Below are 22,419 nucleotides of genomic sequence, written 5' to 3'. Positions count from 1 at the left end.
AATGATTAAAACAGCCCGTGCAGGGGTCGTGTGACAGTGACACTCTTAAAACACAGGTGTGGTGTTTTTCAATGGAATAACTGAGATTAACTTGGACTCAGTTAATCCAATCGAGGGAAACATAAATGGAAACAGGAGAAATATGGAAAGAAGTGAGTTGAAGAAAGATTTCATGTTCTAATGTGGTATGTTAAGTATCTATGTATGATTAATAAGTATTTGAGCAATTACACATAGGGTAGTATCTTCCTTAAGATGCCGACTTCAGGGTAGGTGGTCGGGATTAATAAAAAATAAAATGCAGGAAGTTAATTGTAATTAAACACCATTTTTGGGTGTACCTGAGGCAGTCTGAAGTGAAAGGACAGCATGGGCAGGCTGAAGGGTGGTCAGACGTGTCCTGGCAGGGGACAGATCACGGGTGAAGTCACACTGTAGGAGGAGAAACAAAATGTAAGCAGAACTCCTTCTTTGAGAGTGGAGTTTTCCCCAGGTGCCTGCATGGAGGAAATAACTGATCTTTACTGATTTTAAATGGGATTTTGATCACACCACGCTTGACAGATTTCCTTTCACACTTGTCCTGTATCATGACCAGGGCACGTTCTCACCTGGAGAGATCAAATCTCCTGTAATGGAAAAACAATTCCTGGTAAGAAGGTAGTTCAGGCTTTTCTTTTTTGTTTTGCAATGAAAGAGAAAAGCTTTTGAAGGGCTGGAACCCTTCTCAGGAACTGGCAGCAGCCTGTCCCATCCCTTACTGGGCAAAGCCTCCTCAGCCACTGTCAGCACTATGCATGTACCCATTGGGTACGGCAGCCCCTGCTCCAGGACATTCAGAAAACCAGCAAGTCCTCCCAGCCTGATGCTCCCAAATCAGGGATCCTGACTTGGGAGTCGTTTCACAGAGCTGCCAGGCTGGCAAACAGTCCAAACCTTTGCAGGAAAAAGCCTTTAAAATAAACTCCATGGAGGGCTACTTAATTCTCAAGTACTTTTATGTTTGAATCACTGTTGAATTTGGGGTTGTTTTTAGAAGCTCGGTACTGGCCCTCGAGGAGGGGACAGCAGTGGGTTAACACATTAATATTCCTCCTTGTGACTTATGTTGCTTTATCATTGCCTAGAATATATTTTAAGCATGTGAGTGTTGGTGTATCTGTATCCTCCTTGGATCAGTTAAATCAGCTGAGTTAGTTGGGAGGGTTTTTTAAAGGAATGCTCTGTACAAAGTTTTAGGGGTTTTTTCCCAGTAGCCTTCTTTTTGCTGTGGATACAGGAGTCTCATGTAGAGAACTTTCTAAAATAAAGTGTGAATATTTTTATTACTCCTTTGTACAGTATTCTAAGAGAGACTAATAAAAGTGAACTATTCAGGTAAAAACTTGCACTTGAGTCATTGAATCTTCACATGCATGGCTTTTGCTGTCAAACAAGCATGGCAATGTATCCAGGGAACATGGAATGGGTTGAGTGGGGAGGAAATTCAAAGTGCATCCAGTCCCACCTGCTGCCAGGGGTGGAGACATCTTCCTGTCCAATCTGGTCCTGGACACTTTGAGCGATGGACTCACATCTCCTGCCTCTGTAGAAATTCAACTTTTCCACAGTCCCTGTGACTATGTTCAGTGAATACCAGGAAGAGTTACGCGAGCAAGATCTGTTTTGTAGAAGCAGAACAATAGCGATGAGGATGTAAAATTTTGGAAGTGACCTCACAGCTGGAAAAAACTGCAGATAAACTGCTGTGAACTGCCAGAGATCCTCCAGCACGAATCAGGTCTAACACTGCCCCTGCCCAGAAGCTGCTACAAGGATCCCCCTACTAGCAAGGTAAGAGAAATCAATTTACTCTTTGCCCTGGGAGTGTGGGGGTGTCATCTTCCTGTGGTACTCAGGGTTTCCGTACTTAGCAAACACTTCCACACCTTTGAGCAGAAGGGAAGACTGAGAAGCTTCTCCCCAGTCCTGCTGCTCTCCACAGGCCACATCACCTCAGCAGCCCCGTGGTCAGCTCTGCACACCTCCCACCCCACAAACAGACTAGTGCATTATCCCACAGTGCTGGGTATGGGAGAGGGTTGGTGGAAGCTCCCTGATAAGTGATCTTGTTTAATTTTTCTTCTCTTCTAAAAGATTTTCAAGGGAATGAGTCCTGCAAGGGCTACTAACATTGATCACACAACGCTATTTGTCTTTGGAATAGTTTAACCTAAAGAGGGAAGGGTTAGATGGGATATTGGGAAAAAATTCCTCCCTGTGAGGGTGGGCACACCCTGACACAAGCTGCTCCATCCCTGGAAATGTCCAAGGCCAGCTTGGACGGGGCTTGGAGCAACCTGGGAGAGTGGAAGGTGTCCCTGCCCATGGCAGGGGAGCAAATGGAGAAATCTTAAGGTCCCTTCCAAACCAAATTTCCAAAACCAAATTTCCCCTCCCCCCAGCTCCATCCCGGAAAACACAAGCAAAGTGAAACTGAAAACTGCAAAGTGAAACTGTTTTTGATAAAAACAAGCTGTCTCAGAAAACAAAGAGGGATTTGTTTCTGGCACTCAAACACCAGCTCTCCCCTGCAGACCACCACTGCCTGCCCAAGGAGCTGGGCTGGACTGATTTCTCTCTATTTTGGGGACATTTGCCCCCAAAACTAGCACCCCCAGAGTGTGACAGCTGCCTTCTCCCTGCACAATGACTGAGGTGTTCAACAGCAAAGGAGTACTGGTCCAAACAACCCCCAACTCCTGCTGCTTCCTTTCCAAACACTCTCTGTAACAGCCCTGTGTCCTTGGATAATGAGGACAGTTTTGAGTCATTCTTTTAAAAAATTCTTAATAATTAAAGTAACATTTTGTTACAACGTCTTGCTGGTATTTCAAGTAATTTGGCTTAATTCGTGTTGCCTCTTTCCCAAGGCACAAATACACTTGGATTTCCTTCAAACCTTCAGCCACAGCACAATGTTTAAAAAACTCACCAAATTCCTTGTACATGAAATGGATCCAAATGAAGAATTGGTCCCTGTTGAGAGCATCGGAGGAAATCAGAGCTTCAGGCCCCTCTGTCTACTGACTAAAAAAAGCAAAGCAAAAACCACATTCCACCCGGATCCCTATTACAAGCTGACAGGATTCACACTGGAAGATATGCTGCTGCCTAGAGATGGTAAACTCACAGGTAATGACCAAATTTATCAATTTGAAATTCACAAATACCATAGATAATATGTTTGGATTGTTTGTGGTTGAACTCTACCGTGTTCCACATTTCCTGTGTGTGCTATAGTTACAGTGCTGAGTCTGTGTAATCCTGCTAAAGATAATGCATTGAATTATTTCAGGGCTCCTCCAGGAAGACCCGTGCCCATTTACTATCACAATAGACAGCACTGGCGAAGCTGAGGGAGGCTTGGCATTTTCTATTGGCCCTGTAGATGTAAATGTGAAAGGAGGTGCCTCCTCATCCCAAGGATTTTCTGTTACGCCACAGAAGAAGAGCATATCACTGCAATCACTGGAGGAACTGAGACGAGTGAGGTAAGGAACAACAGAAGGGAGCAGATACGCTCCAGTCATCCCACTCCGCCCCACACCAGGTCAACAATGGGTTTTCAACAGCTTAAAACCATGATTAAGACCTTAGGGCAGGAATTTCCCCTAACGAGGCCAGGTTAGACAGGGATTGGTGTGACCAGCTCCTCCCTGAGCCTCCTTCTCCGGACTGAGACCCTCCACCTCCCACAGCTACTCCTGGTGCTCAAGAGCCTTCCTATCCTTCTTCTCTTTTAGACGTATCAACATGGATCACTCCTTCATCCAGCAATTACAGAGAACAGACAACAATTTATTTGTGGTCGTTGAAAGCTTCGAAGCCTCAAAGGAGGCTGTCTACAAGGAATCCACCAAGGCAAAAGGAGGCTTCTGGGCCTGGATTTATAGCATAATCTGGGGAAAGGTTTGGCTTCTCTCTGGTTCAAGTGTCAGTCCTTCCCCAACACCTGCACCCAGGTGCTCTAACACATTGTTTTCCTTGACCAGGGCACCAAGAAGGAAGAAAAAACCATAGTCATACCCAAGGGCTGCATCCTGGCCTTCAAGACCATCCAGATCTCCATTAGAAATGGAGCATGGAGTAAGTAACTTCCAGAAATTACCAATTCCTCTATTCAGGAAACAGTGTACAAGCGGATGGACATTTTAGGAAGTATCACTCGGACGCACATCTACCCTCAGTTTGTTTGGAAGAGGATGGAAACACATTGAGGGACAGAAATCACCTGGGGAAGGTCAGATAACCCATGCAAGGTCAAAGATGACGTTTGGGGCGGAATCAGTAACGAAAGGAAAAAACAAATCTCAGCTCTGCGTTTCAGGAGCTGCAGTGCTCCTGTTGATAAATGACACACAGAGCACGGTTCGGTTTGTTTCTTTTCTTTTCCTGCTGAGAAGAAAAGAATGAAGGAAAAGACAGGGTGGCTGACCACAAGTGGGAAGACTGGTGTTGTACACTGTAAATGTCCTTCTTATCCTCTTTCAGGTCTGGAGTATTTGTTGAAACTCAGAGCATATCCAGTTCATCAAGGTGATCATAAGTATTGTATTTTACAGCTTCCACTTGCAAAACTTTTACCTGCTTTGGGTAAGATGGAATCACCCAGCAGAAAACAAACTACCATGTGCGATACATTTGTCTCTCCTCTGGGACATCACAACTGCCCAAATTCCACATTGCCATTCCATATTGCTTTAAAAAGACCCATACAATTGTTTTTTCAAACTCTGAATTTAGAGCTACCAGTGAACTCTTAGTACTCAAGTGACACATTTGGTCTTCTTCCTCTTTGCAGGTGTCTCACAAGGGAAGTTAGAAGTAGTAATGGAGGAAGTTAAAAACTACTGCCGAATTTTCTCTGAGTTCTCTCCTCACCTGCTGCTCATAGTCTTAAACACCATCAAAACTGTCATGAGAGACAACAACCTCCTTCAAGAGCTCAGCCAGAAAGTAAGTGAAGCTTTTCTTACTCCCACAATTTATAAATACACACACATCCAGGACCACACCTCTTGCCCCACAAGTCACCTGCCCTGTGCCACAACTCTCCATCCAAAATGCCCTCACGCAGCACATCTGTCTGATCTGCAATAGCAACAGCCGCAGCCCTCAAATCCTTACATTTCTTTTCCTTGTTCCCCCAGATGGAAGAACTTTCTGAGGGAAATAATGATTATGAGCTGAAAACTGAGAGCCCAGACTTAAAAAACCTTTTCAGCACCTTACAGCAGACTCCAAGAGATCGTCGCCTTCTGCTGGCCAAGGGAATCACCTACATCCTTGATGCTTTGCATGGTGAGACTTTGGGCCTTTAAGAGGGAAATCAAGGCAGGGATGACTCCCAGTCCTGCCATTCCCTCCTTCCTTCTTCCCATACTCCTCCTCCCCAGGTGGAATCAACATCTGAGGCCCATGGAGGGGAGAGGGAGAGAAACCCCCTCTCTGCACCCCTCCAGGTCTCTCAGCTCCCTCAAGGTGCAATCACAGCTTCCCTCCCAAGGGGCAGCTCTGATCTCTGCTCTGCTGACCAGGGACAGGACACAAGGCAACGGCTGGAGCTGTGTCTGGGAGGGTTAGGTTGGGTATCAGGGAAAGCCTCTTAGCCCAGAGGTGTGGGGCACTGAACAGGCTCCCCAGGGAATGGGCATGGCCCCAAGGCTGACAGAGATCAGGGAAAGTTTGGACAATGCTTTCAGGCACACAGTCAGAGTGTTGGGGTGTCCAGTGCAGGGATGGGAGTTGGACTTCAACTGTCCTTGTACATCCCTTCTAACTTAATGTTCCATGATTCTGTCAGTAACAGCCATATCACTCCCACAGTGAGGCTGCACAAATAATTTCTATTAAAACATCCAAAGAACTTCTGACCAAACCAGCATTTCCTACAAGAAATGATCACCCTTCCCACTCTCTTCACCCTTTTCCACTTTGCTCACCACTCCCATCCCATCAGTAACCTTGGCAGGAGGTTTGTGATTGAAACCCAGTTTATTTCTGCAGAGTTAATGGAAGATCAGCTGCTGCTGCTGCTGCTGCTGGAATCCTTGAAAAGGAAGATTGTGCCCCAACAGCTGAAGCTGGTGAGAACATACATCACACTTGGCTCCTTTGAAAGGGGTGGGGGCTATTTTAATTGTAAAAACAATTCCATCATGATGTCACGAGTTGACTACTGATTAATATCCTGATTTTGCTTTTGTTGTTGTTGCTTTGAAGGTTGCAAACCTCCTGAAACATGACCTGGAGAAGGGGAAGAAGCCTCTCCGTGTGGATGCTGGGCTGCTCTCCTTCCAACACAAGGAGGAACAGGGGTTAACCATGGCCCTGGTGGAGCTGAGCGGAGTGCAGCTCCGGGAAGATGGATCTGCTGTCCCCAGGAATCAACCCTTCGAGGCCGTGGCAGCTCTGTTCGTGGCCCTGTATGCCCTCAACCTCCTGAGTGGCTCAGAGTAGGAGCCCTGCCCAGGGAATCCCTCCACAAGGTGTTGGGAAATCTCTGCTGACATAATAGGCTTCTCTCCCAGTTTCATCTTTGATAATGCTCAAGGCTGCTTTGGCTGGAAAAAGCAAATCTAAGGCTGAAAAACCCATTAGGGATGCTAAAGGCTGGATATCCAAGTGGATTTGTCTGTCTGTCTCTCCATGAATGCAGAGGGACAACAGCAAAATTCACAAAGAATCCCAGGCCTGGCTTCAGAGCCTCATGTAATCCTGCTTTGCTAAAAATGCTGCTGCTGTTTCTGCAATCAGTAAATGGGAAAGGGAAGAGCAAAGGGAATGGAATGGGAAAGGGAATGCAGAGGGAAAGCCGAGATGCAAAGGAGGAGGGAAAGGAAATACAAATGCAAAATTGAAATGTGAAGGGAAATGGAAGGAAATGCAAAGGAAACAAAAAGCCAAAGGAAAACATCAGCAGTGACTCACCCTGGTCCCCCTCTGGTTCAGCAGGCACTCCATGAACTGCTGGTGCCAGGAAGGTGGGGAAGTCCCAGAGGTTTCACTGACACATTCCTCGTCCCATCTCCCCAACATGCTCAAGGGACATGGGCAGCACTTCAGAGGAACACTGCAAATATTCTCATTATCACTTAATAAAGATTGTTTTCTGCTAAGCAATTGGATGTTCTCAAAAGCATTTTCATAATTTTACGTGTGTTCAGTCCCACGGCATATCCAACAACCTCGGGATTGAGGATCTACCTGAAATAAGGGCGCTTGCTGTGGACACAGGAGTCTCATTTAGAAAACTTTCTAAAATAAAGTGTGCATATTCTTGTGCGTGAATATTACTCCTTTGTACAGTATTCTAAGTGAGACTAATAACTGAACTATTCAGGTAAAAACTTGAACTTGAACCCTGGAGTCTTCACACGCATGGCTTTTGCTGTCAAACAAGCATGGCAATGTATCCAGGGAACATGGAATGGCTTGCGTTGGAAGGCACCTGAAGGCTCATCCAGTCCCACCCCCTGCCATGGACAGGGACACCTCCCACTCTCCCAGGTAGCTCCAAGCTACATCCAACCTGGCCTTGCACACTTCCAGCGATCCAGAGGCAGCCATAGCTGCTCAGGTCAACCTCTGCCAGGGCCTCACCCTCTTCACAGGGAGGAATTTCTTGCCAATAGCCCCTCCTGAGTCCATTTCTCCATCTGTAAAAGAAGAGCAGCATTACATGGCTCTATAAAGTTGACTCATGCAATGATGGAATGGCTTGCCTTAAAGCACATCCAGTCCCACATGCTGCCGGGGCAGAGACATCTTCTTATCTGGTCCAGGACACTTCCAGGGAGTGACTTACATTTGCATCTACAGAAATTGGAGTTATCCACAGCCCCTGTAACAGACTCTGTTTGATGACTAAAAAGGAAGCATTACACAAACAAGAGCTGTTTCATGGAAGTAGAACACCAGCGATGAGGCTGTAAAATTTTGGAAGTGACCTCACAGCTGGGAACAACTCCAGAAAAGCTGCCATGAACTGCAAGAGATCCTCCAGCACATATCAGGTCTAACACTGCCCCTGCCCAGAAGCTGCTTCAAGGAGCCCCCTATTAGCAAGGTAAGAGAAATCAATTTACTCTTTGCCTTGGGTATGCGGGGGTGTAAGCTTCCTGTGGTACTCAGGGTGATTTAGGAAAAAGAGGCAAAACTTCACAACCTATATAACTTTAAGTTGTAAAGCCGATATGTTTATTACAGTGCCAGGCAAGCGGGAGGTAGCCCTCCAAAGACAAGTGCGCCCATCAGTCCTGCAGTCCTGCATAGCTCCGTATATATCTGATTACATTGTTACACATTCATGAAATTTCTCAATCTGCTTATACATATGTATAACCTCTCCTGCTTGGTATTATAATGAGTTCAAAAGTAATTTTTATATCCTTGCGCCTGCGTAGTTCCATTTGGTGGGGGGAGGCTCTGGGGGTCTTTTCTGAAAAAGGACAGGAGATCCTACTATTTTACGCATGCGTTGTGAGTCTCTGTCCAAAGGCCAAAACAACATATTTGATTTTTTGCCAGTGTGGAGGTCCCATGAATATCACACTCCTTGTTTGGCAAGCACAGTGAATGCTAAGTAAACAATACACGGTTTATTAAGTTACCAATCTTGTCAATCAAGTAGTCTTTACAAGTTATTTTTTGACTTCTGATTCCCTTGCATCAAGGGTTCCCGTACTTAGCAAATACTTCCACACCTCTGAGAAGAAGGGAAGACTGAGAAGCTTCTCCCCAGTCCTGCTGCTCTCCACAGGCCACATCACCTCAGCAGCCCCGTGGTCAGCTCTGCACACCTCCCATCCCACAAACAGGTAAGTGCATTATCCCACAGTGCTGGGTACGGGAGAGGGTTGGTGGAAGCTCCCTGATAAGTGATATTGTTTAGTTTTTCTTCTCTTCTAAAAGATTTTCAAGGGAATGAGTCCTGCAAGGGCTACTAACATTGATCACACAAGGCTATTTGTCTTTGGAATAGTTTAACCTAAAGAGGGAAGGGTTAGATGGGATATTGGGAAGAAATTCCTCCCTGTGAGGGTGGGCACACCCTGACACAAGCTGCTCCATCCCTGAAAATGTCCAAAGCCAGGTTGGACGGGGCTTGGAGCAACCTGGGAGAGTGGAAGGTGTCCCTTTCCAGCAGGAACAACTGGCAGCAGGAGCAACTGGAGTAATCTTAAGGCTTCTTCCAAACCAAACCTCTCTGAATTGCCAAATTTCCCCTCCCCCCAGCTCCATCCCGGAAAACACAAGCAAAGTGAAACTGAAAACTGCAAAGTGAAACTGTTTTTGATAAAAACAAGCTGTCTCAGAAAACAAAGAGGGATTTGTTTCTGGCACTCAAACACCAGCTCTCCCCTGCAGACCACCACTGCCTGCCCAAGGAGCTGGGCTGGACTGATTTCTCTCTATTTTGGGGACATTTGCCCCCAAAATCAGCACCCCCAGAGTCTGAAAGCTGCCTTCTCCCTGCACAATGACTGAGGTGTTCACCAGCAAAGGAGTACTGGTCCAAACAACCCCCAGCTCCTGCTGCTTCCTTTCCAAACACTCCCTGTAACAGCCCTGTGTCCTTGGATAATGAGGACAGTTTTGAGTCATTCTTTTCAAAAATTCTTAACAATTAACGTAACATTTGGTTACAATGTCTTGCTGGTATTTCAAGTAATTTGGCTTAATTCGTGTTGCCTCTTTCCCAAGGTACAAATACACTTGGATTTCCTTCAAACCTTCAGCCACAGCACAATGTTTAAAAAACTCACCAAATTCCTTGTAAGTCAAATGGATCCAAGCAAAGACCTAGTCCCTGTTGAGAGCATCGCAGAAAATCAGAGCTTCAGGCCCCTCTGTCTACTGATTAGAAAAAGCAAAGCAGAAACCACATTCCACCCGGATCCCTATTACAAGCTGACAGGATTCAAACTGGATGATGTGCTGCTGCCTAGAGATGGTAAACTCATAGGTAATGCCCAAATTTATCAATATGAAATTCACAAATACCACAGATAATATGTTTGGATTGTTTGTGGTTGAACTCTACCACGTTCCACCTTTCCTGTGTGTGCTATAGTTACAGTGCTGAGTCTGTGTAAACCTGCTAAAGATAATGCATTGAATTATTTCAGGGTTCCTCCAGGAAGACCCGTGCCCATTTACTATCACAATAGACAGCACTGGCGAAGCTGAGGGAGGCTTGACATTTTCTATTGGCCCTGTAGATGTAAATGTGAAAGGAGGTGCCTCCTCATCCCAAGGATTTTCTGTTACGCCACAGAAGAAGAGCATATCTCTGGAATTACTGGAGGAACTGAGACGAGTGAGGTAAGGAACAACAGAAGGGAGCAGATACGCTCCAGTCATCCCACTCCGCCCCACACCAGGTCAACAATGGGTTTTCAACAGCTTAAAACCATGATTAAGACCTTAGGGCAGGAATTTCCCCTAACGAGGCCAGGTTAGACAGGGATTGGTGTGACAAGCTCCTCCCTGAGCCTCCTTCTCCGGACTGAGATCCTCCACCTCCCACGGCTACTCCTGGTGCTCCAGACCCTTACCATCCTTCTTCTTCTCTTTTAGACGTATCAACATGGATCACTCCTTCATCCGACAACTACAGAGAACAGACAACAATTTATTTGTGGTCGTTGAAAGCTTCGAAGCCTCAAAGGAGGCTGTCTACAAGGAATCCACCAAGGCAAAAGGAGGCTTCTGGGCCTGGATTTATAGCATAATCTGGGGAAAGGTTTGGCTTCTCTCTGGTTCAAGTGTCAGTCCTTCCCCAACACCTGCACCCAGGTGCTCTAACACATTGTTTGCCTTGACCAGGGCACCAAGAAGGAAGAACAAACCATAGTCATACCCAAGGGCTGCACCCTGGCTTTCAAGGCCATCCAGATCCTCATTAGAAATGGAGCATGGGGTAAGTAACTTCCAGAAATGAACAGTCTCTCCATTCAGGAAACAGTGCACGAGAGGATGAACATTCTAGGAAGTATCACTGAGTCCCACATCTGCCCTCAGATTAATTGGAAGCAGATGGAGGCAGTGTGAGGGACAGAAATCACCTGGGGAAGGTCAGACAACCCATGCAAGGTCAAAGAGCTATGGGGAAAAGATGCTGTTTAGGGAGCGACCAGTAAGGAATGATAAGAAGCAAATGTCAGCTCTTCATTTCAGGAGCTCCAGAGGTGATGTTGGTAAATGGCAAACACAGCAGAGTTTGGGTTCTTTCTTTTTCTTTTCTACTCAGAAGAATCAGGGTGAAAACAGGTTGGGTGACCACCAGTGGGAAAGATGGTATAGAACACTGTAAATGTCCTTTTTATCCTGTTGCAGATCTGGATTATTTCCCAGCGGAAGATATGGGAATATCATTTCTCGAATTGGCTCGTAAGTAATGTATCTTATAGCTTCCACTTGCACAACTTTTACTTGCTTTGGCTAAGATGGAATCACCCAGCAGAAAACAAACCACCAGGAATGACGCAATTGCCTCTTCTCTGAGACATCACAACTGCCAAATTCCATCAAAAAGACCCATACAAGTGTTTCAAACTCTGAGTTTAGAGCTGCCAGTGAACTCTTGGTACTCAAGTGACACATTTGGTCTCCTTCCGGTTTGCAGGTCCCTCACAAGGAAAGTTAGAAGTAGTATTGGACGAAGTTAAAAACCACTGTCAAATTTTCTCCGAGTTGTCCCCTCATCTGCTGCTCATAATCTTAAACACCATCAAAGCTGCTATGAGAGACAACAACCTCCTTCAAGAGCTCAGCCAGAAAGTAAGTGAAGCTTTTCTTATTCCCACAATTTACAAATACACACACATCCAGGACCACTCTTCTTGCCCCACAAGTCACCTGCCCTGTGCCACAACTCTCCATCCAAAATGCCCTCACGCAGCACATCTGTCTGATCTGCAACAGCAACAGCCTCAGCCCTCAAATCCTGACATTTCTTTTCCTTGTTTCCCCAGATGGAAGAGCTTTCTGAGGAAAAAAATGATTATGAGCTGAAAACTGAGAGCCCAGACTTAAAAAACCTCTTCAGCACCTTACAACAGTCTCAAAGACGTCATCGCCTTCTGCTGGCCAGGGGAATCACCTACATCCTTGATGCTTTGCGTGGTGAGGCTTTGAGTCTTTAAGAGGGAAATCAAGGCAGGGATGACTCCAAGTCCTGCCATTCCCTCCTTCCTTCTTCCCATACTCCTCCGCCTCCTCCCCAAGTGGAATCTACATCTGAGACCCATGGAGGGGACAGGAGAGAAACCCCCTCTGCACCCCTCCAGGTCCCTCTGCTCCCTCAAGGTGCAGTCACAGCTTCCCTCCCAAGGGGCAGCTCTGATCTCTGCTCTGCTGACCAGGGACAGGACACAAGGGAACGGCTGGAACTGTGTTTGGAAGGGTTAGGTTGGGTATCAGGGAAAGCCTCTTAGCCCAGAGGTGAGGGGCACTGAACAGGCTCCCCAGGGAATGGGAACAGCCTCAAGGCTGACAGAGATCGACAAGTGTTTGGACAATGCTCTCAGGCACATAGTCAGATTGTTGGGGTGTCCAGTGCACGGATGGGAGTTGGACTTCAACTGTCCTTGTACACCCCTTCCAACTCAATATTCCATGATTCTCTCAGTAACAGCCATATCACTCTCACAGTGAGGCTGTATAAATCATTTCCATTAGAACATCCAAAGAACTTCTGACCAAACCAGCATTTCCTATAAGAAATGATCTCCCTTCCATCGTCTTCATTCTTTCCCATTTTGCTCACCATTACAATTCCACCAACAGCCTCCAACAACTTGTTGGGCGGTTTGTGATCCAAACCCAGTTTCTTTCTGTAGAGATAATGGAAGATCAGCTGCTGCTGCTGCTGGAATCCTTGAAAAGGAAGATTTTGTACCAACAGCTGAAGCTGGTGAGAACATACATCACACTTGGCTTCTTGGAAGGGGGGTGGGGGCTATTTTATTTATAACATTTCCATTGTGATGTCACAAGTTGACAACTGATTAAAATCCTGATTTTGCTTTTTTTGTTGTTGTTCTGAAGGTTGCAAACCTCCTAAAACATGACCTGGAGAAGGGGAAGAAGCCTTTCCGTGTGAATGCTGGGCTGCTCTCGTTTCCACACAAGGAGGAACAGGGGTTAACCATGGCCCTGGTGGAGCTGAGCGGAGTGCAGCTCCGGGAAGATGGATCTGCTGTCCCTAGGCAGCATCCCTTCGAGGCCGTGGCAGCTCTGTTTGTGGCCCTGTATGCCCTCAACCTCCTGAGTGGCTCAGAGTAGGAGCCCTGTCCTGGGAAACCCTCTTTAAGGTGTTGGGAAATCTCTGCTGACAAGATAGGCTTCTCTCCCAGTTTCATCTTTGATAATGCTCAAGGCTGCTTTGCTGGAAAAAGCAAATCTAAGGCTGGAAAACTCTTTATGGATGCTAAAGGCTGGATAACCAAGTGGATTTGTCTGTCTGTCTTTCCATGAAAGCAGAGGGACAACAGCAAAATCCACAAAGAATCCTAGGCCTGGCTGCAGTGCCTCTTGTAATCCTGCTTCCCTAAAAATGCTGCTGCTGCTTCTGCAATCAGTAAATGGGAAAGGGAAGGGCAAAGAGAAAGCTAAGGGGAATGGAATGCAGAGGGAAAGGGGAGATGCAAAGGAAAATGGAAACAAAATACAAATACAAAAATGAAATACAAAGTGAAATGGAAGGAAATGCAAAGGAAACAAAAAGCCAAAGGAAAACATCTGCACTGACTCACCCTGGTACCTCTCTGGTTCAGCAGGTACTCCATGAACTGCTGGTGCCAGGAAGGTGGGGGAATCCCAGAGGTTTCACTGACACTTCCCTGGTCCCATCTCCCCAGTATGCATGAGGGACATGGGCAGCACTTCAGAGAAACACCACAAATACTCTCATTATCACTTTATCAATAAAGATTAGCTTCTTGCTATGCAATTGGATGTTCTCAAAGGCATTTTCATAATTTTACGTGTGTTCAGTCCCACGGCATATCCAACAACCTCGGGATTGCAGCTCTACCCGAAATAAGGGCCCTTGCTGTGCACACAGGAGTCTCATGCAGAGAACTTAATAAAGTGTGAATACTCTTGTGTAGGAATATTACTCCTTTGTACAGTATTCTAAGTGAGACTAGTAACAGTGAACTATTCAGGTAAAAACTTGCACTTGAACCCTGGAGTCTTCACACGCATGGCTTTTGCTGTCAAACAAGCATGGCAATGTATCCAGGGAACATGGAATGGCTTGCGTTGGAAGGCACCTGAAGGCTCATCCAGTCCCACCCCCTGCCATGGACAGGGACACCTCCCACTCTCCCAGGTAGCTCCAAGCTACATCCAACCTGGCCTTGCACACTTCCAGCGATCCAGAGGCAGCCATAGCTGCTCAGGTCAACCTCTGCCAGGGCCTCACCCTCTTCACAGGGAGGAATTTCTTGCCAATATCCCCTCCTGAGTCCTTTTCTCCATCTGTAAAAGAAGAGCAGCGTTACATGGCTCCATAAAGTTGAATCATCCAATGATGGAATGCTTTAGCTTGAAGGGATCTTAAAGTCCATCCAGTTCCACCTGTTGCCACGGATAGGGACTCCTGCCATCCAATCTGGCCTTGGACGCTTTCAGGGATGGAGTCACATCTCCTGCATCTGCAGAAATTCGAGTTATTCACAGTCCCTGTAATTGACTCTGCTCAAGGAAGACTTACGCAAACAACGACCATTTTGTGGAAACGGAACACTGGCAAGGAGGATGGCAAATTACTCCAGCTGGGAATAAATCTGGATAATAAAAACTCTGGTGGGAAGAGCCAGGGATCCTCCAGCATGGATCGGATCTAACACTGCCCCTGCCAAAGAGGTGCTTCAGGGAACCGCCCATTAGCAAGGTAAGAGGAATCAATTTACTCTTTGCCCTGGGAGTGTGGGCGTACAAGCTTCCTGTGCCACTCACGGCTCCTCAGCAAACACTTCCACACCTTTGGCATACAGCTAGAGAACCTCTACCCAGTCCTGCTGCTCTCCAGAGGCCACATCACCTCAGCAGCCCTGCAGTCTCCTCTTCAAACCCTCCATCGCAGAAACAGGCAAGTGCATTATCCCAGAGCAGTGGGTACAGGAGAGGGCTGGTGTAAGCGCTCTGTTAAGTGCTCTTGTTCAGTAGTTCTCTTTTCTGGACAACTTCCAAGGGAATGAGTCCGGAATTGCTACTAACATTCACTAAACAAGGCTATTTGTCTTTAGAACGGTTCAAATAGGAGGACAGTAGGTTTAGATGGGATATTGGGAAGAAATTAGTCCCTGTGAGGGTGGGCACACCCAGGCACAGGCACCCCACAGACACATCCATCCACATCCCTGGCAGTGTGTCCAAGATCAGGTTGGACAGGGCTTGGAGCAACCTGGGAGAGTGGAAGGTGTCCCTGCACATGGCAGGGGAGGAACAGGATGAGCCTTAAGGTTCCTTCCAACCCACTTCCAAACCATTGGGCACTCTGGATTCCCCAATTTCCCCTCCCCCCAGCTCCATCCCGGAAAACACCAGAAAAGTGAAACTGAAACCTTTTGATAAAAACAAGCTTTCTCAGAACACAAACAGAGATTTGTTTCTGGCACTCAAACACCAGCTCTCCCCTGCAGATTGCTGGGGCAGGACTGATTTCTCTCTATTTTGGGGGACATTCGCCCCCAAAACTAGCACCCTCAGAGTGTGACAGCTGCCTTCTCCCTGCACAATGACCGAGGTTCACCAGCAAAGGAGTACTGGTCCAAACAACTCCCAGCTCCTGCTGCTTCCTTTCCAAACACTCCCTGTAACAGCCATGTGAGACTGGTGTTCCTGGATAATGTGGGTCTTCTTTTGAAAAATTCTTAACAATTAAAGTAACACTTGGTTACAATGTCTTGCTGGTATTTCAAGTACTTTGGAGTAATTCATATTGCCTCTTTCCCAAGGCACAAGTACACTTGGATTTGCTTCAAACCTTCAGCCACAGCACAATGTTTAAAACACTCACCAAATTCATTGTAAATCAAATGGATCCAAGGAAAGACCTAGTCCCTGTTGAGAGCATCGCAGACAATGAGCACTACAGGCCTCTCTGTCTACTGATTAGAAAAAGCAAACCAAAAACCATATTCCACCCAGCTCCCTACTACCAGCGAACAGGGTTCACACTGGATGATGTGCTGCTACCTGGAGAACATGGTAAACTCCCAGGTAATGCCCAATTTCATCAATATGATGTTCACAAATTCCACAGGTAATGTGTTTGGGTCATTTATGGCTGAACTCTACCATGTTCCAGCTCTCTTCTGTGTGATACACTTACATTGCTGAGTCTGTGTAATCCTGCTAAAGATTATGCATGGAATTATTTCAGAGTCTCTCCATCAAGACTTCAGCCAATTTACTCTCTCAAAAGTCACCACTGACCAAGCTGATGGAGGTCTCAGCATTTCTTTTGACCCTGCAAGCATAGGGCTGAAAGGAGGTGCCTCTTTGTCCAAGGTGTTTTCTGTTACACCACAGAAGAAGAGCATATCACTGGAATCACTGGAGGCACTGAGCAGAGAGAGGTAAGGAATGACAATGGGAGCACACATGCTCCAGTCATCCCCTCTGGCCCACACCAGGTTATCAATGGGTATTCAACAGCTTAAAACCAATAATGAGACATTAGGGCAGGAATTTCCCTGAACTAGGCCAGGTTAGGCAGGGATTGGTGTGACCAGCTCCTCCCTGAAACTCTTCTTCTCCAGACTGAGACCCTCCGCTTCCCACAGCTACCCCTGGTGCTCCAGACCCTTACCATCCTTCTTCTCTTTTAGACAAATCAACATGGATCACTCCTTAATCCGGCAACTACAGAGAACACACATCAATTTATATGTGGTCACTGAAATCCTCGAAGCCTCAGAAGAAGTCATCTACAAGGAATCCACCAAGGCCGATGGGGGCTTCAGCACCAAATTTTATGCCACATTTTCTGCACAGGTTTGGCTTCTCTCTCAGTCCTTCCCCAACACCTGCACCCAGGTGCTCTAACACATTGTTTGCCTTGACCAGGGCACCAAGAAGGAAGAACAAACCATAGTCATACCCAAGGGCTGCACCCTGGCCTTCAAGGCCATCCAGCTGCACATTAGAAATGGAGCATGGGGTAAGTAACTTCCAGAAAATGAACAATCTCTCCATTCAGGAAACAGTGCACAAGAGGAAGAACATTTTAGGAAGTATCGCTGAGTCCCACATCTGCCCTCTGTTTGTTTAGAAGAAGATGGAGGCAGTGGGAGGGACAGAAATCACCTGGAGAAGGTCAGATAATCCATGCAAGGCCAAAGATGATGTTTGGGATGGGGTTAGTAAAGAAAGGAAAGAACAAAGCCTCAGCTCTGCATTTCAGGAGCTGCAGTGCTCCTGTTGATAAATGACACACAGAGCAGAGTTGGGTTTGTTTCTTTTCTTTTCCTACTCAGAAGAAAAGAATCAGGGAGAAAACAGGTTGGCTGACCACAAGTGGGAAGACTGGTGTAGTACACCATAAATGTCCTTCTTCTCCTCTTTCAGATCTGGATTATTCCCTGGGACTCGGAAGACTTCTGTGTTCTATAGGTGATGGTAAGTAATGTATTTTACAGCTTCCACTTCCACAACTATTACTTGTTTTGGGTAAGATAGAACCTCCCAGCAGAAAACAAACCACCAGGAGTGATGCATTTGCCTCTCACCTGAGACATCACAACTGCCCAAATTCCATATTGCTATTCCATATTGCTTCAAAAACAATCATGCAAGTGTTTCAAACTCTGAGTTTAGAGCTACAAGTGATCTCCTAGTTCAGAAGTGACAGATTTGGACTCCTTCTGATTTGCAGGTCCTTCACATGGAATATTGGAAGTAGTGGAAATTGAAGAACTTAAATATTCCTGTCAAATTTTTGCCAAATTGTCTCCTCACCTGCTGCTCATAGTCTTAAACACCATCAAAGCTGTTATGAGAGACAACAACCTCCTTCAAGAGCTCAGTCAGAAAGTAAGTGAAGCTTTTCTTATTCCCACAATTTATAAATACACACACATCCAGGACCACACCTCTTGCCCCACAAGTCACCTGCCCTGTGCCACAACTCTCCATCCAAAATGCCCTCATGCAGCACATCTGTATGCTCTGCAATACCAACAGCCTCAGCCTGCAAATCCTTACATTTCTTTTCCTTGTTCCCCCAGATGGAAGAACTTTCTGAGGGAAATGATGGTTATGAGCTGAAAACTGAGAGCCCAGACTTAAAAAGCCTCTTCAGCACCTTACAGCAGACTCCAAGAGATCATTGCCTTCTGCTGGCCAAGGGAATCACCTACATCCTTGATGCTTTGCATGGTGAGACTTTGAGTCTTTAAGAGGGAAATCAAGGCAGGGATGACTCCCAGTCCTGCCATTCCCTCCTTCCTTCTTCCCATACTCCTCCGCCTCCTCCCCAAGTGGAATCAACATCTGAGACCTATGGAGGGGACAGGAGAGAAACCCCCTCTCCACACCCCTCCAGGTCTCTCGGCTCCCTCAAGGTGCAGTCACAGCTCCCTCCCAAGGGGCAGCTCTGATCTCTGCTCTGCTGACCAGGGACAGGACACAAGGCAACGGCTGGAGCTGTGCCTGGGAGGGTGAGGTTGGATATCAGGGAAAGCCTCTTAGCCCAGAGGTGTGGGGCACTGAACAGGCTCCCCAGGGAATGGGAACAGCCTCAAGGCTGACAGAGATCAACAAGTGTTTGGACAATGCTCTCAGGCACAGGCGGGGATTGTTAGAATTGTCATTTGCAGGAATGGGAGTTGGACTTCAACTGTCCTTGTAGATCCCTTCCAACTCAATATTCCATGATTCTGTCAGTAACAGCCATATCACTCTCACAGTGAGGCTGCACAAATCATTTCTATTAAAACATCCAAAGAACTTCTGACCAAACCAGCATTTCCTACAAGAAATGATCACCCTTCCCACCCTCTTCACTCTTTCCCATTTTGCTCACCACTCCCATCCCATCAGTAACCTTGGTAGGAGGACTGTGATCCAAACCCAGTTTATTTCTGCAGAGTTAATGGAAGATCAGCTGCTGCTGCTGCTGGAATCCTTGAAAAGGAAGATTGTGCCCCAACAGCTGAAGCTGGTGAGAACATACATCACACTTGGCTCCTTGGAAGGGGGGATGAGAGCTATTTTAATTGTAAAAACATTTCCATCGTGATGTCACAAGTTGACAACTGATTAAAATCCTGATTTTGCTTTTTTTCTTGTTGTTCTGAAGGTTGAAAACCTCCTGGAACATGACCTGAAGAAGCGGGAGGAGCCTTTCCGTGTGAATGCTGGGCTGCTCTCCTTCCCACACGAGGAGGAACAGGGGTTAACCATGGCCCTGGTGGAGCTGAGCGGAGTGCAGCTCCAGGAAGATGGATCTGCTGTCCCTAGGAATCAACCCTTCGAGGCCATGGCAGCTCTGTTTGTGGCCCTGTATGCCCTCAACCTCCTGAGTGGCTCAGGAGGCCCAGGAGCCCTGTCCTGGGAAACCCTCTACAAGGTGTGGAGAAATCTCTGGTGACAAGACAGGCTTCTCTCCCAGTTTCATCTTTGATAATGCTCAAGGCTGCTTTGGATGGAAAAAGCAAATCTAAGGCTGGAAAACTCATTATGGATGCTAAAGGCTGGATATCCAAGTGGATTTCTCTGTCTGTCTCTCCATGAATGCAGAGGGACAACAGGAAAATCCACAAAGAATCCTAGGCCTGGCTGCAGTGCCTCATGTAATCCTGCTTCCCTAAAAATGCTGCTGCTGTTTCTGTAACGATCAAACGGGAAAGGGAAACGTAAAGAGAAAAAGAAGGGGAATGGAATGCAGAGGGAAAGGGGAGATGCAAAGGAAAAGGGAAAGGAAATACAAAGGCAAAATTGAAATGCAAAGGGAAATGGAAGGAAATGCAAAGGAAACAAAAAGCCAAAGGAAAACATCTGCACTGACTCACCCTGGTCCCCCTCTGGTTCAGCAGGTACTCCATGAACTGCTGGTGCCAGGAAGGTGGGGAAGTCCCAGAGGTTTCACTGACACATCCCTCGTCCCATCTCCCCAACATGCTCAAGGGACATGGACAGCACTTCAGAGAAACACCACAAATACTCTCATTATCACTTTATCAATAAAGATTAGCTTCTTGCTAGGCAATTGGACGTTCTCAAAGGCATTTTCATAATTTCATGTGTGTTCAGTCCCATGGCATATCCAACAACCTCGGGATTGAGGCTCTACCTGAAATAAGGGCCCTTGCTGTGGACACAGGAGTCTCATGCAGAGAACTTTCTTAAATAAAGCGTGAATACTCTCGTGTAGGAATATTACTCCTTTGTACAGTATTCTAAGAGAGACTAGTAACAGTGAACTATTCAGGTAAAAACTTGCACTTGAACCCTGGAGTCTTCACACGCATGGCTTTTGCTGTCAAACAAGCATGGCAATGTATCCAGGGAACATGGAATGGCTCACGTTGGAAGGCACCTGAAGGCTTATCCAGTCCCACCCCCTGCCATGGACAGGGACACCTCCCACTCTCCCAGGTAGCTCCAAGCTACATCCAACCTGGCCTTGCACACTTCCAGCGATCCAGGGGCAGCCATAGCTGCTCAGGTCAACCTCTGCCAGGGCCTCACCCTCTTCACAGGGAGGAATTTCTTGCCAATATCCCCTCCTGAGTCCCTTTCTCCACCTGTAAAAGAAGAGCAGCATTACATGGCTCTATGAAGTTGAATCATCCAATGATGGAATGCTTTAGCTTGAAGGGATCTTAAAGTCCATCCAGTTCCACCTGTTGCCACGGATAGGGACTCCTGCCATCCAATCTGGCCTTGGACACTTTCAGGGATGGAGTCACATCTCCTGCATCTGCAGAAATTCGAGTTATTCACAGTCCCTGTAATTGACTCTGCTCAAGGAAGACTTACGCAAACAACGACCATTTTGTGGAAACGGAACACTGGTGAAAAGGATGGCAAATTGCTCCAGCTGGGAGTAAATCTGGATAATAAAAACTCTGGTGGGAAGAGCCAGGGATCCTCCAGCATGGATCGGATCTAACACTGCCCCTGCCAAAGAGGTGCTTCAGGGAACCGCCCATTAGCAAGGTAAGAGGAATCAATTTACTCTTTGCCCTGGGAGTGTGGGCGTGCAAGCTTCCTGTGCCACTCACGGCTCCTCAGCAAACACTTCCACACCTTTAGTATACAGCTAGAGAACCTCTACCCAGTCCTGCTGCTCTCCAGAGGCCACATCACCTCAGCAGCCCTGCAGTCTGCTCTTCAAACCCTCCATCGCAGAAACAGGCAAGTGCATTATGCCAGAGCAGTGGGTACAGGAGAGGGCTGGTAGGAGCTCTCTGTTAAGTGCTCTTGTTTAGTTTTCTCACTTCTTGACAACTTCCAAGGGAATGAGTCTGGAACTGCTACTAACATTCACTAAACAAGGCTATTTGTCTTTGGAATGGTTCAACCTAAAGAGGGAAGGGTTAGATGGGATATTGGGAAGAAATTCCTCCCTGTGAGGGTGGGCACATCCTAACACAAGCTGCTCCACCCCTGAAAATGTCCAAGGCTGGATTGGACAGGGCTTGCAGCAACCTGGGAGAGTGGAAAGTGTCCCTGCCCATGGCAGGGGAGCAAATGGAGAAATCTTAAGGCTTTTTCCAAACCAAATCACACTGGATTCCCCAATTTCTCCTCCCCCCAGCCCCATCCCGGAAAACACCAGAAAAGTGAAACTGAAACCTTTTGATAAAAACAAGCTGTCTCAGAACACAAACAGAGATTTGTTTCTGTCACTAAAACACCAGCTCTCCCCTGTAGACCACTGGGGCAGGACTGATTTCTCACTATTTTGGGGGACATTTGCCCCCAAAACTAGCACTCTCAGAGTGTGACAGCTGCCTTCTCCCTGCACAATGACCGAGGTTCACCAGCAAAGGAGTACTGGTCCAAACAACCCCCAGCTCCTGCTGCTTCCTTTCCAAACACTCCCTGTAACAGCCATGTGAGACTGGTGTCCCTGGATAACGTGGGTCTTCTTTTGAAAAATTCTTAACAATTAAAGTAACACTTGGTTACAATGTCTTGCTGGTATTTCAAGTAATTTGGAGTAATTCATATTGCCTCTTTCCCAAGGTACAAATACACTTGGATTTGCTTCAAACTTCAGCCACAGCACAATGTTTAAAAATCTCACCAAATTCATTGTGAAACAAATGGATCCAAGCAAAGACCTAGTCCCTGTTGAGAGCATCGCAGACAATGAGCACTACAGGCCTCTCTGTCTACTGATTAGAAAAA

The 22,419-nt window shown here is 46.7% G+C and overlaps 3 protein-coding genes across 3 annotated transcripts; all 3 read left to right on the top strand.

Moving 5' to 3' along the window:
• The first annotated feature begins 1,525 nt into the window (after positions 1–1,525).
• LOC146426635 (gasdermin-A3-like) lies at positions 1,526–7,164 on the top strand. Its single transcript, XM_085083414.1, has 11 exons — positions 1,526–1,833; positions 1,899–2,042; positions 2,913–3,174; positions 3,338–3,533; positions 3,786–3,951; positions 4,035–4,128; positions 4,534–4,578; positions 4,844–4,998; positions 5,193–5,343; positions 6,049–6,128; positions 6,265–7,164. The coding sequence occupies exons 3-11, from the start codon at positions 2,958–2,960 to the stop codon at positions 6,499–6,501; spliced, it is 1,341 nt and encodes a 446-aa protein (XP_084939540.1). The 5' UTR covers positions 1,526–1,833; positions 1,899–2,042; positions 2,913–2,957; the 3' UTR covers positions 6,502–7,164.
• Positions 7,165–7,293: 129 nt separating this feature from the next.
• On the top strand, positions 7,294–13,999 carry LOC146426634 (gasdermin-A2-like). The gene is made up of 11 exons (XM_085083413.1): positions 7,294–8,110; positions 8,758–8,861; positions 9,748–10,009; positions 10,173–10,368; positions 10,624–10,789; positions 10,873–10,966; positions 11,383–11,436; positions 11,672–11,826; positions 12,021–12,171; positions 12,888–12,961; positions 13,096–13,999. Exons 3-11 carry the CDS (start codon positions 9,793–9,795, stop codon positions 13,330–13,332), a joined length of 1,344 nt encoding a protein of 447 aa, XP_084939539.1. The 5' UTR covers positions 7,294–8,110; positions 8,758–8,861; positions 9,748–9,792; the 3' UTR covers positions 13,333–13,999.
• A 2,871-nt stretch (positions 14,000–16,870) lies between these two features.
• On the top strand, positions 16,871–20,442 carry LOC146426633 (gasdermin-A-like). The gene is made up of 7 exons (XM_085083416.1): positions 16,871–17,055; positions 17,128–17,221; positions 17,629–17,679; positions 17,936–18,093; positions 18,288–18,438; positions 19,149–19,222; positions 19,361–20,442. Exons 1-7 carry the CDS (start codon positions 16,900–16,902, stop codon positions 19,649–19,651), a joined length of 975 nt encoding a protein of 324 aa, XP_084939542.1. The 5' UTR covers positions 16,871–16,899; the 3' UTR covers positions 19,652–20,442.
• The last annotated feature ends 1,977 nt before the right edge of the window (positions 20,443–22,419 follow it).

Source organism: Lichenostomus cassidix, chromosome 27 (assembly GCF_008360975.1).
Source record: "Lichenostomus cassidix isolate B80296 chromosome 27, HeHo_3.0, whole genome shotgun sequence".
NCBI lineage: Eukaryota > Metazoa > Chordata > Aves > Passeriformes > Meliphagidae > Lichenostomus > Lichenostomus cassidix.
This window is presented reverse-complemented; position numbering and strand designations above follow the sequence as displayed.

Coding starts and splice junctions, on each gene's coding strand:
- LOC146426635 (XM_085083414.1), top strand. CDS start 2,958: ATGTTTAAAAAACTCACCAAATTCCTTGTACATGAAATGGATCCAAAT. Junction 3,952..4,034: donor ATAGCATAATCTGGGGAAAG/GTTTGGCTTCTC, acceptor TTCCTTGACCAG/GGCACCAAGAAGGAAGAAAA. Junction 4,999..5,192: donor TTCAAGAGCTCAGCCAGAAA/GTAAGTGAAGCT, acceptor TTGTTCCCCCAG/ATGGAAGAACTTTCTGAGGG.
- LOC146426634 (XM_085083413.1), top strand. CDS start 9,793: ATGTTTAAAAAACTCACCAAATTCCTTGTAAGTCAAATGGATCCAAGC. Junction 11,437..11,671: donor ATCATTTCTCGAATTGGCTC/GTAAGTAATGTA, acceptor TCCGGTTTGCAG/GTCCCTCACAAGGAAAGTTA. Junction 12,172..12,887: donor CATCCTTGATGCTTTGCGTG/GTGAGGCTTTGA, acceptor TTCTTTCTGTAG/AGATAATGGAAGATCAGCTG.
- LOC146426633 (XM_085083416.1), top strand. CDS start 16,900: ATGGATCACTCCTTAATCCGGCAACTACAGAGAACACACATCAATTTA. Junction 17,056..17,127: donor ATGCCACATTTTCTGCACAG/GTTTGGCTTCTC, acceptor TGCCTTGACCAG/GGCACCAAGAAGGAAGAACA. Junction 18,439..19,148: donor CATCCTTGATGCTTTGCATG/GTGAGACTTTGA, acceptor TTATTTCTGCAG/AGTTAATGGAAGATCAGCTG.